The sequence below is a fragment of the Spermophilus citellus genome (genome assembly GCF_964194105.1).
Source record: "Spermophilus citellus genome assembly, chromosome: 4".
In the NCBI taxonomy this organism is placed as follows: Eukaryota; Metazoa; Chordata; class Mammalia; order Rodentia; family Sciuridae; genus Spermophilus; species Spermophilus citellus.
In genome coordinates, this window is record NC_138185.1 from 214,902,283 (window position 1) to 214,923,429 (window position 21,147).

Sequence of the window (21,147 nt, forward strand, 5' to 3'; positions counted from 1 at the left end):
AACCCCACAATCTGTAGATCGGAGCCAACTTTTTCTTCTATCAGACGCAGAGTCTCTGATTTGATATCAAGCTCCTTGATCCATTTTGAGTTAACTTTTGTGCATGGCGAGAGAAAGGGATTCAGTTTCATTTTGTTGCATATGGATTTCCAGTTTTCCCAACACCATTTGTTGAAGATGCTATCCTTCCTCCATTGCATGCTTTTAGCCCCTTTATCAAATATAAGATAGTTGTAGCTTTGTGGATTAGTCTTTGTGTCCTCTATTCTGTACCATTGGTCCACCCGCCTGTTTTGGTACCAGTACCATGCTGTTTTTGTTACTATTGCTCTGTAATATAGTTTGAAATCTGGTATCACTATACTGCCTGATTTACACTTCCTGCTTAGAATTGTTTTTGCTATTCTGGGTCTTTTATTTTTCCATATGAATTTCATGATTGCTTTATCTATTTCTACAAGAAAATGCCATTGGGATTTTGATTGGCATTGCATTAAATCTATAGAGAACTTTTGGTAATATCACCATTTTGATAATGTTAGTTCTGCCTATCCATGAACAGGGTATATTTTTCCATCTTCTAAGATCTTCTTCTATTTCTCTCTTTAGGGTTCTGTAGTTTTCATTGTATAAATCTTTCACCTCTTTTGTTAGGTTGATTCCCAGGTATTTTATTTTTTTTTTTGAGGATATTGTAAATGGAGTGTTTTTCCTCATTTCGGTTTCAGAAGTTTTGTCGCTGATATACAGAAATGCCTTTGATTTATGTGTGTTGATTTTATATCCTGCCACTTTGCTGAATTCATTTATTAGTTCTAGTAGTTTCTTTGTAGACCCTTTTGGGTCTGTTAGATATAGTATCATATCATCCACAAATAGTGATAATTTAAGTTCTTCTTTTCCTATTTTTATGCCTTTAATTTCTTTCATCTGTCTAATTGCTCTGGCCAGTGTTTCGAGAACTATATTGAATAGAAGTGGTGATAGAGGGCATCCTTGTCTTATTCCAGATTTTAGAGGGAATGCCTTCAATTTTTCTCCATTCAGAATGATGCTAGCCTGAGGCTTAGCATAGATAGCTTTTACAATGTCGAGGTAAGTTCCTGTTATCCCTAGTTTTTCTAATGTTTTGAACATAAAGGGATGCTGTACTTTGTCGAATGCTTTTTCTGTGTTTATTGAGATGATCATATGGTTCCTATCTTTAAGTCTATTGATGTGGTGAATAACATTTATTGATTTCCGTATATTGAACCATCCTTGCATCCCAGGGATGAATCCCACTTAATCATGATGCACAATTTTTTTGATGTGCCTTTGTATCCGATTCGCCAGAATTTTATTGAGGATTTTTGCATCTAGGTTCATCAGAGATATTGGTCTGTAGTTTTCTTTCTTTGAGGTGTCTTTGTCTGGTTTCGGAATCAGGGTGATGTTGGCCTCATAGAATGAATTTGGCAGAGCTCCCTCTTTTTCTATTTCCTGAAATAACTTGAAAAGTATTGGAATTAATTCTTCTTTAAAGGTTTTGTAAAACTCCACTGTATACCCATCCGGTCCTGGGCTTTTCTTGGTTGGTAGTCTTTTGATTGCTTCTTCTATTTCATCCATTGATATTGGTCTGTTCAAATTGTGTGTATCCTCCTGATTCAGTCTGGGCAAATCATATGACTTAAGAAATTTATCGATATCTTCACTATCTTCTATTTTATTGGAATATAGGTTTTCAAAATAATTTCTAATTGTCTTCTGTATTTCTGTAGCATCTGTTGTGATATTGCCTTTTTCATCCCGTATGTTAGTAATTTGAGTTCTCTCTCTTCTTCTCTTCGTTAGCATGGCTAAGGGTCTGTTGATCTTACTTATTTTTTCGAAGAACCAACTTTTAGTTTTGTTAATTTTTTCAATAGTTTCTTTTGTTTCAATTTCGTTGATTTCTACTCTGATTTTAATTATTTCTTGCCTTCTGCTACATTTGCTGTTGTTTTGTTCTTCCTTTTCTAGGGCTTTGAGATGAAGTGTGAGCTCATTTATTTGTTGGTTTTTCCTTTTTTTGAGGAATGATCTCCAGGCAATGAATTTCCCTCTTAAAACTGCTTTCATTGTGTCCCATAGATTCCGATATGTTGTGTCTGTATTTTCATTTATCTCTAAGAATTTTTTGATTTCCTCCTTTATGTCTTCTGTAACCCATTGATCATTCAGTAACATATTTTTCATTTTCCATGTGATGTAGGATTTTTCCTTTCTTCTTTTATCATTGATTTCTAGTTTCATTCCATTATGATCAGATAAAATGCATGGTATTATCTCCACCCCTTTATATTTACTGAGGGTTGCCCTATGGCATAATATATGGTCTATTTTTGAGAAGGATCCATGTGCTGCTGAGAAAAAAGTATATCCACTTGATGATGGTTGATATATTCTATATATGTCAGTTAAGTCTAGGTTATTGATTGTGATATTGAGTTCTATAGTTTCTTTATTCAACTTTTGTTTGAAGGATCTGTCCAATGGTGAGAGAGGTGTGTTGAAGTCACCCATAATTATTGTGTTGTGGTCTATTTGATTCTTGAACTTGAGGAGAGTTTGTTTTATGAACGTTGCAGCACCATTATTTGGTGCATAAATATTGATAATTGTTATGTCTTGTTGGTGAATGGTTCCTTTTAACAGTATATAATGTCCTTCCTTATCCCTTTTGATTAACTTAGTCTTGAAATCGATTTTATTCGATATGAGGATGGCCACCCCTGCTTGCTTATGAGGACCGTGTGCGTGGTATATTTTTTCCCAACCTTTCACCTTGAGCCTGTGTATTTCTTTTCCAATCAGATGTGTCTCCTGGAGGCAGCATATTGTTGGATTTGTTTTTTAATCCATTTTACCAGCCTATGTTGCTTTATTGGAGAGTTTAAGCCATTAACATTCAGAGTTACTATTGATATATGGTTTGTGCTTCCATCCATGTTTGATTATTTATCTTTTTTTTTCTAATTTAGTTTGTTTCTCCATGATTAGCTTTCCCCCGTCCTCTGTCTTTACCGAGGCACTTCCCACTGATGGTTTTGGTTATTGTTTTTCATTTCTTCCTCGTGTAGTGTTTTGCTCAAGGTGCTTTGCAATGCTGGTTTTCTGGCTACAAATTCTTTTAGCTTTTGTTTATCATGAAAGATTTTTATTTTGTTGTCGTACCTGAAGCTTAATTTTGCTGGATACAGAATTCTTGGTTGGCATCCATTGTCTTTCAGTGTTTGAAATATGTTGTTCCAGGATCTTCTTGCTTTCAGCGTCTGTGATGAAAAATCCGTTGTTAACCTTATTGGTTTACCCCTAAATGTAATCTGCCTCCTTTCTCTTGTAGCTTTTAATATTTTCTCTTTGTTCTGTATATTGGATATCTTCATAACAATGTGTCTTGGCATTGGTCTACTGTGATTTTGTGTGCTCGGTGTCCTGTATGCATCTACAAGTTGTATATCTGTTTCCTTTTTTATTTTTGCAAAGTTTTCTGTAATTATTTCATTCAGCAGTTTACTCATTCCCTTGGTATGATTCTCTGTACCTTCCTCTATCCTGATGACTCGTAAGTTTGTGTTTTTTATGTTATCCCAAATCTCTTGGATGTTTTTCTCGTGATTTTTTACCAGCCTTTCTGAGTTGGCTAGACTCTTTTCAAGATGATATATTTTGTCTTCATTATCTGACGTTCTGGCTTCTACTTGCTCCACTCTGTTAGTAATACTCTCAATTGAGTTTTTAATTTGGTTTATCGTTTCCTTCATTTCTAGAATTATTGTTTGATTTTTTTATAATCTCTATCTCCTGATAAAGATGCTTAACTTCTTCTTTTATCTGTTTATGTAATTCATTTTCAATGTGATCTTTCACTCTTTGGATTTGCTGTCTTGTATCCTCTTTAAGGTTCCTTTCCATCTGTCTAAGTTATTCCTTGAGTTCTTTATATGGCCATTTTTCTGATGACTCTAGGTCCTCCTGAATATTTAGGCTGTCCTTCATTGTTTGTACTCCTTTTCTTCCTTGCTTTTTTTATGCTGCTCATGTTACTTCTTGTTCTGTTTGACTGCTGAGTTACTGTTTACTCTTATAAATTTATTTGATGCTTGGGAGGAAAGGTATTAGAAGGGAAGGGAAGAAGTCACTAAAGAGAATGAGTGTAGGCAGGTAGAATTCAAGGAAGGGGGAATAAGAAAATTGAAAATAAATGAAAAGACAAAAGAAAAAAATTGAAAATAAAGCAAGAAAAAAAAGAAAAAACAAAAATTTAAAAGAAAAAAAATTATAATGATAATAAAAAATGGAAATTAAAGTTTAAAAAATAATAGTAATAATAATAAAATAAAAAGAATTAAAAAATTGAAACCATTAATAAAAAAGTTAAAGAACAACAACAACAAAAATGAAAATAAAATAAAATAAAAAAATAATAAAAAATAATAATAATAATAAATGCAGTCATAGAGTTCGATTAACTTCTCTTCCAGTAGGTGGAGCTGTGCCCACTGGGCCAAGCTTCTCTTCTCAATAGGTGGGATCCAATCACTGTGCAGCAGCTCCTCCTCCCAGACTGTGCGGGTCTCCAATCCTGAGTGCCTAGGGCCTTCTGTTGTGTTTCCTCAAGCCAGGCCCCTCTTACCTGTGACACCACAATAGTGGCTACACGCCACTTCTGCTGCTCCTGGGAGCCCTGTTTGCCTCCCTCAGACCCTAAGTTTGTAGAGCTTGGGGCTGAGAACCCCCAGCGAATTTGTTTGCCCTCCGATAGCAACTCCCCTGGTAGCTGGTGCAAGGGACCTCAGTTGTCAGCACTGGTGGGAGCAGTAGCCAGGAGTTCTGCGTCGCTAGTCCCGCGTTACTCCTGATTCCCTCGGTCTGGCTATCGTGCTTGGTTGGCTTTTACCTCTGTAAGTTCAGACTGGCCGACTAATTATTTCAGCGGGATCGTTAGTGCTGAGTCACGAGAAGCAGGCGAACCGGAGCTTGAATGCAGCCAATCCAGGCTTGGTGTGTTCTGAGAAGCCCAGACTGTTCGCCCCGGATCCACGTCAGCTCAACATTGCCTAGTGATCCTGAGCAAACAGCATTTTGACTGTTTACTTCTCCCTATGCCCGCGCAGCTGAAGGGGTTAGAGACTTGATCTCTCCACATCCGCCGCCATGTTGGATCACTTAGATTTTAAATTGTCACTCATCTTATCAGCTGTTCCATTTTGCTCTGTGGGTCGGCGGCTCACTCGCGCGGTGAAGAGTCTGCTCTAACGTGCTCCCAGCTGCGGCCCTCGGGACACCTGGGGAGGGGGTGCGGGCTGGGGGAGGGGAGGCAGCGCCGCGGGGCTGCTCGGGGCTGGGTGACTGGGCACACGAGAGAGCGGGCGGGGCGGGGGAAAGAAATTGAGATCCAGATTCAGGGAGTGAGCGTGGGAGGAGATATGGCGAGAGAGAAGCAAGGCAGGAAGGCGGAGAGGAGAGGGAAAAGGGGCTGAGAGAGCCGGGCAGCTCGGGGACTGCAGCCTTACTGCTCGTGCTGGAGTCGTGACGGACTCACTCCACCTAGGCTCCTTTCTTGACATGGTGCTTAGTCTTTGTCGACAAATCTCCTTTAGTGATCTTTACTTTTTCTTTTAAGACGCAGCAACACATGCTGCGGGCGCGGCGGCGCGGGGCACGGAGTGGCTCACTCCCTTCCCGCCGCCATCTTAAGCCAATATCCGCTGTATTTTGTTGAACGCTTTTTCTGCATCTATTGAGATGATCATACGGTTCTTATCTTTAAGTCTATTGATCTGATGAATTACATTTATTGATTTCTGTATGTTGAACCAACCTTGCATCTCTGGGATGAACCTCACTTGATCGTGGTGCACTATCTTTTTGATATGTTTTTGTATTCAGTTTGCCAGAATTTTATTGTATCTATGATCATTAGAGATATTGGTCTAAAGTTTTCTTTCTTTGATGTGTCTTTGCCTGGTTTGGAATCAGGATGTTATTGGCCTCATAAAATGTGTTTGGAAGTGCTCCCTCTTTTTCTATTTCCTGAATTAAATTGAGGAATATTGGTATTAGTTCTTCTTTAAAGGTCTTGTAGAACTTAGCTGTGTATCCATCTGGTCCTGGGCTTTTCTTGGTGGGTAGGCTTCTGATGGCATTTTCTATTTCATCACTTGAAATTGATTTGTTTAAATTGTGTATATCATCCTGATTCAATTTGGGAAAAATCATATGACTCTAGAAATTTTCAATGCCTTCGATATTTTCTATTGCTTTGGAGTACAAGTTTTCAAAATAATTTCTAATTATCTTCTGTATTTCTGTAGGTGTCTATGGTGATGTTTCCTTTTTCACTGTGTATGTTAGTAATTTCAGTTTTCTCTCTCCTTCTCTTCATTATCATGGCTAAGGGTTTGTCAATTTTATTTATTTTTTCAAAGAACCAAGTTTTTGTTTTGTCAATTTTTTCAATTGTTTCTTTTGTTTCAATTTCATTGATTTCAGCTCTGATTTTAATTATTTCCTGTCTTCTACTGCTCTTGGTGTTGATTTGTTTTTCTTTTTCTAGGGCTTTGGGATGTAATGTTAAGTCATTTATTTGTTGACTTTTTCTTCTTTTAAGGAATGAACTCCACACAATGAACTTTCCTCATAGTACTGCCTCCATAGTGTCCCAGAGATTTCGATAAATTGTATCTGTGTTCTCATTCACCTCTAAGAATTTTTTAATCTTCTCCTTGATGTCTTTTGTAACCCATTGTTCATTCAGTAGCATATTATTTAGTCTCTAGGTGTTGGAAGAGCTTTTTATTTATCATTGATTTCTAATTTCATTCCATTATGATCTAATAGAATGCAGGGTAGTATCTCTAATTTTTTAATATGTTCTAAGAGTTGCTTTGTGGCATAACATATGGTCTATTTTAGAGAAGGGTCCATGTGCTGCTGAGAAGAAAGTGTATTCACTCATTGAAGGATGAAATAGTCTATATATGTCAGTTAAATCTAAATTATTGATTGCATTAGTGAATTCTGTAGTTTTTTTTCCAGTTTTTGTTTGGAAGAGCTATCCAGTGGTGAAAGAGGTGTGTTAAAGTCACCCAGAATTATTGTGTGGTGGTCTATTTGACTCTTGAACTTGAGAAGAGTTTGTTTGATGAATGTACACACTCTATTGTTTGGGCCATGTAAATTTATTATTGTTATTTCTTGTTGATGAATGGTTCCTTTAAGCAGTATGAAATATCCTTCTTTATCCCTTTTGATTAACTTTGGCTTGAAGTCTACTTTATTTGCTATGAGCATAGAAACCCCTGCTGCTTCTGCAGTCCATGTGGGTGGTTGCTGTGCCCCTCCCCTGACTCAGGCAAAGGCAAGGCCCTACTGAGGTGGATGGTGTAAGGCGTCCATCCTCTGGAGGAGCGCAGTATGTTTCTGGGAATGGGCTGGTTTGTTTTTGTATTCCTGTTAATAAGTATAGTGGTGACTTCTCATATGACCATTAAATATGAAGGAAAAAACATGACTTTCCCAATTAATGCAACTACTTCTAAAGAATAAATCTGTTTGCTCTAAATGCAATGTTTCAGCTATGGAATGTAAATTGTTAATGTTTAATGAGAAACCCCCTGTATGAAAAACAGTCAAGGAAGTTTTTGAGAAAGTAAATTAAAATCTAGAGAAGAAAAATTAATATTAAGAAGACAGATTAGTGCTTGGTATTGGGCAACTTGTTCTTGTTCCTGAGCACAATGGTTTGGTGCTCTTATTCTTGTTTGATTAAACTTAGTAGCCTCTCTTTTCAAGTTAACTACTTGCCATAACTATGGCACCAGTTCTAGTCAGTAAGTCAAGAAAGAATAGTCAAGGTACAGGCCAATAGTCTGGGACATTTCTAACTATTATTAAAAGCTAACTAAGCAGAAACAGTTCAAAGCAAAATGTAAACTGAAAGTAAAAATGCTTGCTTATGCATAAGCCAAGATACATTCTTCTTATCTAATTGTAGCTATGTAATATTTTGTTTCTTTGAATAATGATTTCTGTTTGGTAATCACAAAATACTGTGAGCCTGCAAAAAATGAAAAGTATACATGATTAACTTCACAAGTAAAGATTGGGATTCAACACCTTCATTCTTGTGTCTGTGTTGTTTCTCCGCCACCTTTCTTTGACTCCTCACCATCCATTAGTCTCCTGAGACCCCCTGCCCGAGCTGGACTCTGACAGGTGGTATGATTTTTCTCAACCTTTTACCTTCAGTTTGTGGATGTCTTTTCCTATGAGATGAGTCTCTTGGAGACAGCATATTGTTGGGTCTTTTTAAAACAATCCAATCTGCCAGTCTATGTCTTTTGATTGGTAGTTTAGGCAATTAATATTGAAGGTTATTATTGAGACATGACTTGTATTCCCAGCCATTTTTAGTATTTAACTTGACTTGGTTTCTCCTTTGATTAGCTTTTCCTTTAGTGTAATACCTCTCTTTGCTGTTTTTCATTGTTGTTTTTCAATTCCTCTTCATGGAATGTTTTGCCGAGGATGTTCTCTAGTGCAGGCTTTCGAGTTGTAAATTCTTTTAACTTTTGTTTATCATGGAAAGTTTTTATTTAATCATCATATATAAAGCTTAAGTTTGCTGGATAGATTCTTGGTTGGCATCCATTTTCTTACAGAGCATGATATATGTTGTTCCAGGATCTTCTAGGTTTCAGTGTCTGGGTTAAAAAAAAATTGCACATAATCTAATTGGTTTCCCCCTATATGTAATCTGATTTTTTTCTCTTGTGGCTTTTAATATTCTCTCCTTATTCTGTATGTTAGGCATTTTCATGATAATGTGCCTTGGTGTGGATCTGTTGTGATTTTGTACATTTGGCATCTTGTAAGTCTCTTGTATTTCATTTTCCATTTCATTCTTCATGTTTGGAAATTTTTCTGATATTATTTCATTGAATAGAATCCTCGTTCCTTTGGTTGGTAACTCTATGCCTTCCTCTATCCCAACAACTCTTAAAATTTGGTCTTTTTATGCTATCCCATATTTCTTGAATGTTCTGCTCATGGTTTCTTACCATTTTAACTGTGTGGTCTACATTCTTTTCAAGATTATATATTTTGTCTTCATTGTCTGAGGTCCTGTCTTCCAAGTGGTCTAATCTGTTGGTGATGCTTTCAGTTGATTTTTAATTTTTAATTTAGCTTATTGTTTCTTTCATTTCAAGGATTTCTGTTTTTAGTTTTTTTAGAACCTCTATCTCTCTATTGAAGTAATCTTTTGCTTCCTGTATTTGTTTATGTAGCTCTTTTTCAAAATGATATTTTGCTGCCTGTATTTACTCTCTTATATCATCCTTTAATTAATAGAACATTTTAATTATGTACATCCTGAACTCATTCTCTTTAATTTCTTCTGCTGTGCTGGCCATGGATTCTAGTAATGTAGTATCTTGATTTATTTGGGGCACTTTCTTCTCTTGTCTTTTCATATTGCTTGTGTAACTTCCCTTATCACTGTGGATCTGAGGTGTTACAGTTTTTACCCAATAGGCTTATAGGGCCCCTGTAGGGTTCTAATACCTCTCCTTTGAGGTGAAGGACAATATTAACAGATCCCAGTATAAACAATGTACACCCTAAAAACAAATGTTTGCTATTGAAACTTTTACAGTTTGATCACAATGTACAGAAATAGTGAATTCAATTATTATATACAATATATTCAGTTGGTTTGTAAAAGGGTTTACAGTTTCTGATGGTGGACAAAGAACTGGAAGTGAGGAGTAGGACAATATGCTGACGAGGTAGGAGTTGAGGATATAGAGTTGTTATGTCTTAGGAACTGTGAAAGAGAAATCTAAAGAGGAAGTAGCAGGAGAAGAGAAAGGAAGTGATTTTTAGTAGAGAAGTAAGTGGGAAGACAGTAGAGTACATAAAACAAACACACACACACACACACACACACACACACACACACACACATATATATATATATATATATATATATATATATAAAGAAAAATTTAAAAAGGTTAAAACAGTAGAAGTTGGTGACGAAAAAAAAAGGAAAACTAACAAAAGAATATAAAACACAACTGTAATATACTATTCAGGTGTTGCAGTCCTTAAAATCCTAATTCATCAAAGTATTTGGTTGTTGGGGACTTGAGGGTAGGAGAATAGGGAGGGAGAAGAAAAAAAAATCTTTAAGGAAGAAACAGAGATTGTTTCTGTTGGAGATTAGTATCTTCCCTGCGTCCCTTCTCATCCAATAGTTGGGTCATCTGTTGGTAGCTGACATCTCCGATGTCAGGATGGTGAAGGTAACCAGGGTGTCACTGTGCCAGGGTAATGGCTGCTGGGAGAGGGAGTAGTTAGAAACTGGGTACCTGGCCAGGTGGAGTTCCACACTGGGAGTTGCTCCCACTGAAGATGGTGATGAAGGTGACCCAAGATGGAGGCGCCTGCTTTCAGTGGTGGGGTGTAGAGTCGGGTGTGGGGAGTCGAGCCATGGTGGTGGAGGATGAGTTCAGAGCGGAGCTCTGTGGCATGCAGTCACTGACTTCAGAGCCTGGGTGAGGATATTGAGTGCAGGCAGACTAGTGCATGTACAGGACTATCTCCCTGCTGCAGAGTCCCAAGATGGCAGCCACTGGAGGAGCCCCTCGTTGGTAGGTGGGGGTCCACACAGGAGTGGTGGCTGGAGTTCCTGTGTGTAGAAAGCTGCAGGGTGTCCTGCATGGGATTGGTGTTCTTGATTTCTACTCGAGTGGGTGGCCAAAAGTTCTGTGTGGGTACTGATGCTGTTGGTCCCTCTTGGGTACCTGGCAGTCCTGCGTGGGCAAGTAGTTGGAATACCTAATCTGAAGCTGAGGCCCGGAGCCCTGGACAGGCAAGGTGACGGTGATTCCTGTGCAGGAGCAGGAATATCACTCTCAGAGAAGCCGTATCCTCACTACTTGAGTCCAAAGTCATGGAGTGACACAGAATACTGCCTCCCTCTGGCCCGACATCTTGGACCTCCTCCTTTCCTCTGTTCTTTCAAATGTAAATCAGTTTTGCCTAACTGGCTTTCTCAGTTAGTTCTTTGACTTTTTATTCCATTAGTATGGCATCAGTCAGATCTAATTGTTTTCTGGGAAATAAATGCTCCTTTCTGCTAGCAGTACGAGCGAGGGTGTAAGGTGCACATGTCCATGTGTGTACATAGGACAGAATGGGAATGGCATATGATAAAGGCTAGGAATACTCATAATTCTGATTGTGATTTTCAGATTGACACTACATATGTGTTGACTGGATTGACTTAGCTGAATTACAAAACTTTGTAACAGAGAAAGGAAATGATGGTTGAAACAAAATCCCCCAACAGAGCAGAAGCAGAAAGGTGGCTAGATTATATGTCATTTTTGTGCAAAGTTTAAAAAGCCATCCTTTCTCTACTTGAGCCCAGATGACACCACAGTAGGTGGCCTGTGGAGTATAGTGTTATCCAAATTCTGGCCTGACTCTCTTTGTGGAGAATATATAGAATATGACCTGAATAACAATAGAAAAGCTATACAAAGCACGGGAAAGGGACTAGGCTGGCCTCTAAAACAAGGAGGGGCACCACTTCTTCCTTGAAATAGAATTGTCTAGTGGTTGCTGAAAGTTTTTTTTTTTTTTAAGTTCAAACTAAATAACATTATGGTAATAGGAAGAATCTATTTGGGGAATTGTTGTTTTGCATTTCATCTATTTGGTCACCAAGTAAACCAACCCATAGAAATGTTAAGCTTCTTACCCTTTCAAAACCACAAAAGTCTGCTCTCGAAAACTAGAAGAAAAGAGAAACGTTAACTTTTGCTTGCATATCAGAGGCATGACAAAACAGTAATTTAAAGTATACCAAAGGAAATTCATGTTTTTTTCTATTCCATCAGTTAGGATGATTAAACACTAAACCAGCCTCTGACATAGTTTATATAATATCCTGGAGATTTTCCCTTTAGTCTTTGCTTTGTGTGACCATCTTATTAATTTACTTATACCTTAATGAAATTCCAGCAAGGATTTGAGATGAAGATTGTAAGAGCTCCCCAACCCCTCCAACTGGGGATTGAACCTAAGCCTTGAACATGCAAGTTATACCAGGTATAAGAAATATTTGCTTCTCGGTCAGTTGCTTTTGTTTTCCTTCTCTTATCTTAATTTATATTACCTTTTAAACTATACTTAGTTTTACCAATTATCTTATAGCATTTTGGAAACTTATACAGTGCTTTAGTCAGTTTAGAGGAGGAAAAGTTTATTTTGGGGCTCACAGTTTCAGAGGTCTCAGTTCATAGACAGATGGCTCCATTCTTTGGGGGTTAAGATGAGTTAGAACATCATGGCAGAAGAGTATGGCAGAAGAAAGCAGCTTCCATGATGATCAGGAAGCAGAGAGAGCCTAAGCTCAGCTCACCAAATATTACCCCAAAGGCATACCTCCAGGAATTCATCTCCTCCAGCCACATCCTACCATCATTGGGTTACCATTTAGTTAATCCCCAATGGGATTAACCCACTAATTGGGTTAAGGTTTTAATAACTGAACCATCTCACCTCTAAACCTTCTTGCATTGTTTCACACATGAACTTTGGGGGGCCGCTCACATCCAAATCATAACATACAGCTAAAATACATAGGTAGATAATGTCTTTTCTACATGTATATATTTAAAATTTACTATAAATACATACATCAATAAAACTGGCACCATTTTCAAATTACATATTCAGTATTGTAAGGCAAAGGAAAAAGTTTCTATATTATGCAACTTTTTTAAAAGGAAGAAGCATTTTAATTCTAGGATATACCACACATAACTCAAATGCCAAATATTTCTTTTTATGTCTCAGAATTTAAGGTTAATGATTAGTTACAAAGTGATTTACATACCTTTAGGATTTTGCCTGAAGGATAGCGAAGATCTTTACTTACAAAAACACCCAAAGATGTGAGGATAACTAAAACATGATTCGTTAAAACCATATCAATCAAGGAAAGCCCTGAAAGTTCTAAAAGAAGAAATCAAACCCTGGGTTAAAAAGTAAGAAAAAAAGTGAGCTCTTTAGCAAAGCAAAGACATTTCATAAATACTGTTCAAGTTATTATAAGTGAAAGGCTGTAGATAAAGGCAGCTAGAGGAATTACCTTCATGAAGTGAAGTATAGATGTTTTCTGTCAGGTCATACCACATGGTAGAACCATAATTCCAAAATCCAGAAAAGGTTAGGCCTATGAAAACACCTATGATGAAAGAAAAGAAAATGAAAACTCAACAATTTCACAGAACTAGCCACTTCAATGGTGTTAGACTTCCAGGGCAGGAGCATGAATCTACCTCATCTTCCAATACAATTTCCTGTCCTACTTCAACTCTCCTTTTCTCAGTTTGAATCTCATTTTCCCACACACTAGAAAGATGAATTAACTGCAAGTTACAGCCAGGATTTTATCCAACCACCTCATTCACTCCTAGAAGAGTTCCTCTAGGAACGTTCTGTTCTTAAGCCCTCTTAATACATTGTTATAGCCTAAAAATATTTTCCAAGCTGTATATAAGTATTCTGTTCATATTGAAGAGGATCATAATACTGTACTCCAAAATATGCCATTTTGATTTAACACCAAGACAAGTTTGCATAAACAGACATTACTTAAATAACCCTTATCCTCCATGAGTTTTCTCAGATATTTCATAGCTATTTCTTCACAGCTTATTGTCCCTTGAAACCCAACCCCCATTTTCTTTGTTAAAATGGCATATAAGATCCAAGTTTAAGCACAATTGACAATTGAACATAGGAGCAGTTTGGTCTTAGAGGAGTAGTCAGCACCAACAATATAGATTTGGGATTCATCAGCCTGCAGATGGCATTAGTAAGGAGACTGGATTTAGTCTACCAGAGAGAAAATGTGGTCATTTTCTCTCTGGTAGAAAAAGGAAGGAGAGTCAAAAACCCCAGGTTCATCAACATTGAGAGGTCACTCCAAAAAGGAGTCAACCTAGAAAACTAAAGAGTTACCAATGAAAAGCAATTGAAGGTGGTGTCAAGAAAGCCAAGAGGATAAAGTGTTTTGAGGAGAGTTGTCAACTGCATTAATGTTCTGGGAGGAAAAGTAGAATAAGAAAAAAGAATTGGCTGTTGGAATAGGGCAATATGGAGATTGTGGGTGATCTTGAGAAGAACTCTAAAGATAGAGGATGGAAACAAAAGTCTGATTTGCAGTAAAATAAAGATAAAATGTGAAGTGAAAAAAAGTAGTCCCATTTTGCTTTGAAGAACAGTTAAATGGAGGGTGGGAGTAAAGTCAGATGAATGAAGGTTTTGTTTAAGATGGGGGACAGTGGGGCTTGCTGGTATGCTAATGCATAAGATCAAGGAGGAGGGAGAGCATGATGAAGCAGGAGAGAAAGGGGAAGTGCAGTGTAGATGCAGGAGGAGAAAATTTCTTCAGATGGTGGGAGTAGGATCCAGGACATGAGAAGTGAGGAGTGGTCTTTGATGGAAGTAGAGAGAAGGAATACAACAGGTGGAAGGCAGAGCTTGCAAGTGGGAGTGAGGCAGGACTGCAGATGGCAGGTGTAATAGTGAAGGAGTGCCTATGAAAAGTCTCTACCTTCTCTATGAAGTATTAGACAAAGGCACAGCTGAGAGAGGGGAAGCAGATGACACTGAGTGTCTGAGGATTTGGAAGAGGTGTGATAAGGCCATCTTGCAGAGTGGGAAAATAAATATAACATAGAGGAGTGACAGGATATCAGGGCAGTGCTACATGCCCTATTGAAATCTGTGATCATGAGTTTAAAGTGAGACCAGTCTGTGGAATTCTTTTTTTTTTTTTTTACCTTTTATTTATTTATTTATTTATTCTTTTTTTTTATTGTTGGTTGTTTAAAACATTACATAGTTCTTTTTTTTATTTATTTTTTTATTTTTTTTAGTTCTCGGCGGACACAACATCTTTGTTGGTATGTGGTGCTGAGGATCGAACCCGGGCCGCACGCATGCCAGGCGAGCGGGCTACCGCTTGAGCCACATCCCCAGCCCTACATAGTTCTTGATATATCATATTTCACACTTTGATTCAAGTGGGTTATGAACTCCCATTTTTACCCCGTATACAGATTGCAGAATCACATCAGTTACACTTCCATTGATTTACATATTGCCATACTCATGTCTGTTGTATTCTGCTGCCTTTCCTATCCTCTACTATCCCCCCTCCCCTCCCCTCCCCACCCCTCTTCTCTCTCTACCCCCTCTACTGTAATTCATTTCTCCCCCTTGTATTATTTTTCCCTTTCCCCTCACTTCCTCTTGTATGTAATTTTGTATAACCCTGAGGGTCTCCTTCCATTTCCATGCAATTTCCCTTCTCTCTCCCTTTCCCTCCCACCTCTCATCCCTGTTTAATGTTAATCTTCTTCTCATGCTCTTCGTCCCTACTTTGTTCTTAGTTACTCTCCTTATATCAAAGAAGACATTTGGCATTTGTTTTTTAGGGATTGGCTAGCTTCACTTAGCATAATCTGCTCTAATGCCATCCATTTCCCTCCAAATTCTATGATTTTGTCATTTTTTAATGCAGAGTAATACTCCATTGTGTATAAATGCCACATTTTTTTTTATCCATTCGTCTATTGAAGGGCATCTAGGTTGCTTTCACAGTCTTGCTATTGTGAATTGTGCTGCTATGAACATCGATGTAGCAGTGTCCCTGTAGCATGCTCTTTTTAGGTCTTTAGGGAATAGACCGAGAAGGGGAATAGCTGGGTCAAATGGTGGTTCCATTCCCAGCTTTCCAAGAAATCTCCATACTGCTTTTGTAGCCAACTTTTTCTTCTATCAGACGCCGTGTCTCTGATTTGATATCAAGCTCCTTGATCCATTTTGAGTTAACTTCTGTGCATGGCGAGAGAAAGGGATCTGTGGAATTCTTAAATGAGACTGGTGAGCAATTATTTTCTAGCAACCATGTGCTCCTGCTCTTCCAGGAGCACAGGTGGTCTTAAATAGAGTTGGGAGTACACAAGGAAGAAAGAGAAGGGTGATAAGTTTACAGAATATTTATAAGGATGGAACATGAAAATTATGGTGAGAGAAGAAAATAAGGATATTGGATACTTAAAAAGTATGGTTCAAAGTCTCAACAAGACCAAAGGAATGTTGGAATATGAATTCTGGGAAAGATAGAATAGAAGGCAGTACACAGTGTGAGATTCTTGTAATGGAGATTTTTGAGATACTGACGATTATTAGAGATTATGAGGTCATGAAAATAACCACAGAAGGAGATGAGCCCTTGGAACTGGATAACCCTTAACATGGGTTACTGAAAACAGTGACAAAAATCAAGGTGGAAAGGAAGGCAGAGATCAGAAGCTTAACTCATTAAGAGTGTGACTGACAAGGAAGTGCTGGAGGGGACCTGAAGGGATATGTCATATGAGTGACCTACAGGAGGAAGGTGGTTAATAAGTCCAAAATGGAGCACATAGGGCCACTGTTCTTACCATTAACCTCATGTGGAATTAAGCTGGAAGGATGAACAGGGCCTTGCAAAGGAACTGCTAGCTAAGGCAGTAGCAGTCTGCTACTGTGGCAAATTTTGTTTCTGTTTCGGGACAGTGGTAGTCAGTTGGGGGAAAGGAGGTTTCACCTAATAGGTTGCTGAAACCAATTCTTTCATGAAAGTCTGAGGTGGTCTGTGAATGTGACTCCAGGCAATTAAAACTGCCCCTTCCCTCCTCCATGACTCTCAGTTTTATGTCAGGATGGAGCTTGAGGAATTGAGAATGGCTGCTCTTTTGTGGGTCAGGGTAGGAAGGCAGGTATCAGTGTTTGAATAAAGAGAAGAAGAAGGAGATCCTAGCCTGGTATCCATGAAACAAAGTAGGGAAAAAAGGCTGTTTACATCTAGGTTGTTAGAGCTTAACACAGGGACATCAGAGAGGAGATGGACACATGACTTATAACTAACTTAGCAGAAGCAGGCATTCAAAACTAGAGAAAACCAACAGACTATAAACTTTTAGGAAGTCAAGGAAACCTGAGACCAGGCTATGTCTATTCCTAACCCAATGCACACGGTTTTAATCTGTTGCTTTAGTATAAAGTGATGGTAGGGTAAGCTTTATTCTTTTATTGTTTTCTAAAATTATGTTTGCTATTAATGATACACTACTCTTTCATGTGAATTTTGGAATTGGTCTGTCAATTTTCATGCCAAAAAAAGAAAAAAAATAGATAAATAAAGGAAAATGTACCCCCCCCCACCAAGTAATTTTTCTTCAAACTGTATTGAACTGGTTGATAAATTTGGAGACAATTAAGATCTTTATAATACTCTAAGTTTCTATTGATAAACATAAAATCTTTTATTTATTTCAGTTTTTTAATGGGCTCTATTCGGTTTCATAATATCTGTACAATAGGCCTTGCAACTCTTTTTGTTTGTTTGTTTGTTTTTAATTCCTAGGTATCTTTTGGGATTTTTTGCCCTATAAATCATAATTTTAATCTTGGGACTGGGGATGTAGAGCCTAGCCCATATGAGGTACAATCCTCAGAACTGGAAAAAAAAAGGAAAAAAAAAGATGAAATTATAGTTTTGAATTTGCCTTTGAGGTGGTTTTATATATTGTTATTATATCTCATAACCTTATAGCTCTCTCATATTTGTTCAGATTGTTTTTATATAAAATTTTTAGCTTTTTTGTAGATATACATATTACCTATGAGTAATAAAAAATTTTTATTTTATTTTTTAATCTGTTTATTTCTTATTTGCCTTTTATATTAATTTGAACTGAGTGCAATAGGTAATCAATGACTGAGGAAAAGCAATAGAAAAATACTGTTAATAGCTAAAATGTGTAATGGTGATCTGATATTATGAAATAATATTTAGTCTTCATACCCAGGGCTCCTATGTCTCTTGGAATTTCCTGTGTTATAGAACATCTTTTGTTCTAATGAGGTGACTCTTGATGGGCTGGTCATCAGAAAAACTGAACCATGACTTAAGCTTGAAACTTTGAGCCCCATAGCCATCCTCCAGGAAGGCAGGAGAAGCTGGAGACTGATCTTGCCAATGTGATAAAGCCTTCATAAAAATCTCTATGGCAAAGGCTTCAGAGAGCTTCCTGGTTGATGAATACATCCAGGTACAGGGAAGGAAGTATAAGCAACTTCATGAGGACAGAACTTGTTGTGTTTGGGACCTTTTTGAATTTTGCCCTATATACCTCTTTATCTGGCTGTTTATCTGTATCCTTCATGATGTCCTTTACAATAAACTTGTTAAATGTATGAGATGTTCCTCTGAGTTCTGTGAGCTGTTCTAGCAAATTATTGATTGGGGGTGGGTCATGGAAACCCTCTGATAGGGTTGGTTAGAAGTACAGGTTATAACCTGGAACTTGTGAATGGAACTAAGACTCCAACCTCTAGGGGGTCTGTGCTAACTATGCCAGAATTGAATTAAATCATAGGATGCCCAGTTAGTGTCAGCAAGGAACTGAAGAAAGGCTTGGTGTAGAGAATCTATACAATTGGTATTTGAAGTGTTGTAAATGAGAATAAAGAGAAAAAGGTTATTTTTTCCTTTGTACGTGCAGCAGTGAAAAAACATACACATAATAAATAAAATAATGTAATACCTTAGGAAAAATAATACCTACTTATATATGGAAGAAATATCAAATGGATTAAAAACAATGCATAATCTTTGGGAAGAAGTAATATACCAGTAGAGGGCAGAGGATAAATGAAATTAGGAGAGATACTTAAGCCACTACTGACATGGTAAAAAGTCACGAGAAACAATATCCTCAGTATATCACACTTGCAAGTAGATAGGTAGAGTGACAAAGAGTAAATTCATGGGTGTTTTTAAGAATCATTTTCACTCCAGCCCAACTATATACATTTTGTTTGTACTGCCACTTAACCAACACCTTTAACAAATGCAAAACACTACTAATGACATTCAATAAATTTGTAAACTTACCATTATATGTTGTATTCAAAACGAAGCCAATTATAGCGACATCATTGGCACAAGGGCACTTTGTCACTTTGATGTCTATCACATGTGGATACAATGTTTTGACCTCATGTTTCACCATCGATCTTCCAAGAATCCACTGTAGAATAGGTTCTGTGGAAATTAAATTTAGGTGTTTAAACTGTGGCAGCATCCTTGAAAATGAAACATTACCACTTTCCTTTAAAAGTTTTAGACAAACTATAAAGGAACTATTCTATAGTTCAAAAATGGGTGCAGTAGGATCTCACCCTTCATTGATGGAAAGTAAGTCCGTTTTTATTTTCCAGAGTAGAAGGAATGATGTCTAATTCCCTCAGTGTGAGCCTGGCAAGATCACATTGCAGAAGAGTATGTGGGATGGGAGATATTGCTTTGGCCATATCTGGATAAAAACATTATCGTAGGATCTATGCCTAGAAATGGAATTGCTCCACCATGGGATAGACACATTTATAACTTAGAAAACAACTTCTGTCTCAAGAGCCCCCATTTCCTTTCCTTTTCTTTCCCAATCCCATCAAACGGCAGTAGATAATTAAAAATGAGAATTCAGAGTAGCAGTGGAAAACAGGGGAAATTGTCATTAGTAGTTAAGAGACTAAGAGTGGCTTCTGCAAAATAGAAAAGTTAGGAGTAGACTAATAGGAAACCCAATCAGCGGTGACAGTTCTTCAACCTAGCATGGTCTGAATGGCAAAACAAGCGGCAAAGAAGGTCTTTCACATGACCCACAAGGACTTCCAGGAGATAAAGTATTTAAATTCCTCACCTTTAATTTTTGCTAGGCTCTAGTTCATGGGCCTTTGAATATTTGTTTTTCTCCCAACCATTTTCCAATCTCTTTTTGGTATCACCCTCTCTGCAAAGCCTTCCATGAATCCCTAGAGTAAGTGAGACTCCCCCCATCCTCTCATGCTTCAGGACAGCCCTAAACTTCAGTGGACCTAGAAGAATGAAACTACACTCTTCTTCACCAGACAGGGTTAGGCAACAATCCTTTTGAAAGAACTTAATAAGACAAGGTTTTCCAAATTTTAAAATTTATTCATGGAGATGTAACAGGTTGAGCTAAAGTCAAATCTTCATGCATAAAACTCAGGCTGGGAGACAAAAAGACAGTCAATATAGGTAATAAACAATTGGGTCAGATCTGGAAGATGGAGGCTGATTCAAAAGGAAAGGAAATCAAATGCTAAATATCTCCAAAGTCCTGCCCCCACCAACCTGTTCCCCTGCATCCAGGAAATTGTTCCTCCCTGCAGAGAGCTGTAGGAGTTGTTAATGAAGTACCTCTGGGCAGCTCCTTTCCTGCCCAATTGTGCAGTCATGGAGAGGCAGCCTGGAAAGGCTTTTTGCCCACCTTTTGGCCCACCTTTTGGTTGCTAGTCACTAGGCAAGATGAGACGAGAAGGAGGGCTGAGAACAAAGGAACTAGAATGTATAAAAGCGGGAGTGAAAGGTCAGGCAACACAGCGACCAAAAGGAGGCAGATTTTAAAAGGCTGCTGAACAAGGCTTTACTGAGATTTCCCTGTGTGTGTGTGGGGGAGGAACTCTCAGAATGACAGAGGGGATAAGAAGAGGGGATAAGAAGAGGGTCTGAGGAGATGGGGCTGGAATTTTTATTTGGCTTAGGGCAGGAAGGGAGAACTTGGGACAGGAAAAGGGGTTTTTAGAGTCCCTTGTCCCACTGGAGTTGGTGGGGGGGGAGCTGGCTGAGATCCAGGATTGGCCAGGAGACCCTGCTGATTGACAGGTGGTTCCCTCAGGGCCTGATTGGTGGTTCTTTCTCACGTGGGCTGCTTGGTACTTTGTTCCTAAGTCACCTCCATCAACCTGACAGGGAGGACACCCCTACTTCCTTGGACACCCATCTCTAGGCCCCCTTCTCTGCAGAGAAGCCTATCTATGTTCTGTCCTTTAAATAAAACTTGCTTTCTATGCTTGCCTCAGCATTTCTTGGGTGTTCAGTCTTCACATCTGGGGAAACAGAATTTGGCCCCGATGGAGTCTCAACACCAGCATCAAAACAACAGAAGGATTTTTTTT

General features: G+C 38.1%; 1 protein-coding gene across 1 annotated transcript in view; it reads right to left on the bottom strand.

The window, feature by feature from the left end:
* Nucleotides 1-21,147, bottom strand: part of CATSPERB (cation channel sperm associated auxiliary subunit beta) — a gene marked incomplete at both ends in the record, with an annotated part of 136,340 nt that overhangs the window by 79,760 nt on the left and 35,433 nt on the right. Inside the window, 4 exons of the mRNA XM_081292934.1 lie at nucleotides 11,801-11,833; nucleotides 12,941-13,059; nucleotides 13,196-13,291; nucleotides 19,061-19,210. Of these exons, the coding sequence (XP_081149060.1) occupies nucleotides 11,801-11,833; nucleotides 12,941-13,059; nucleotides 13,196-13,291; nucleotides 19,061-19,210 (398 nt within the window). The remainder of the gene's footprint in view (nucleotides 1-11,800; nucleotides 11,834-12,940; nucleotides 13,060-13,195; nucleotides 13,292-19,060; nucleotides 19,211-21,147) is intronic.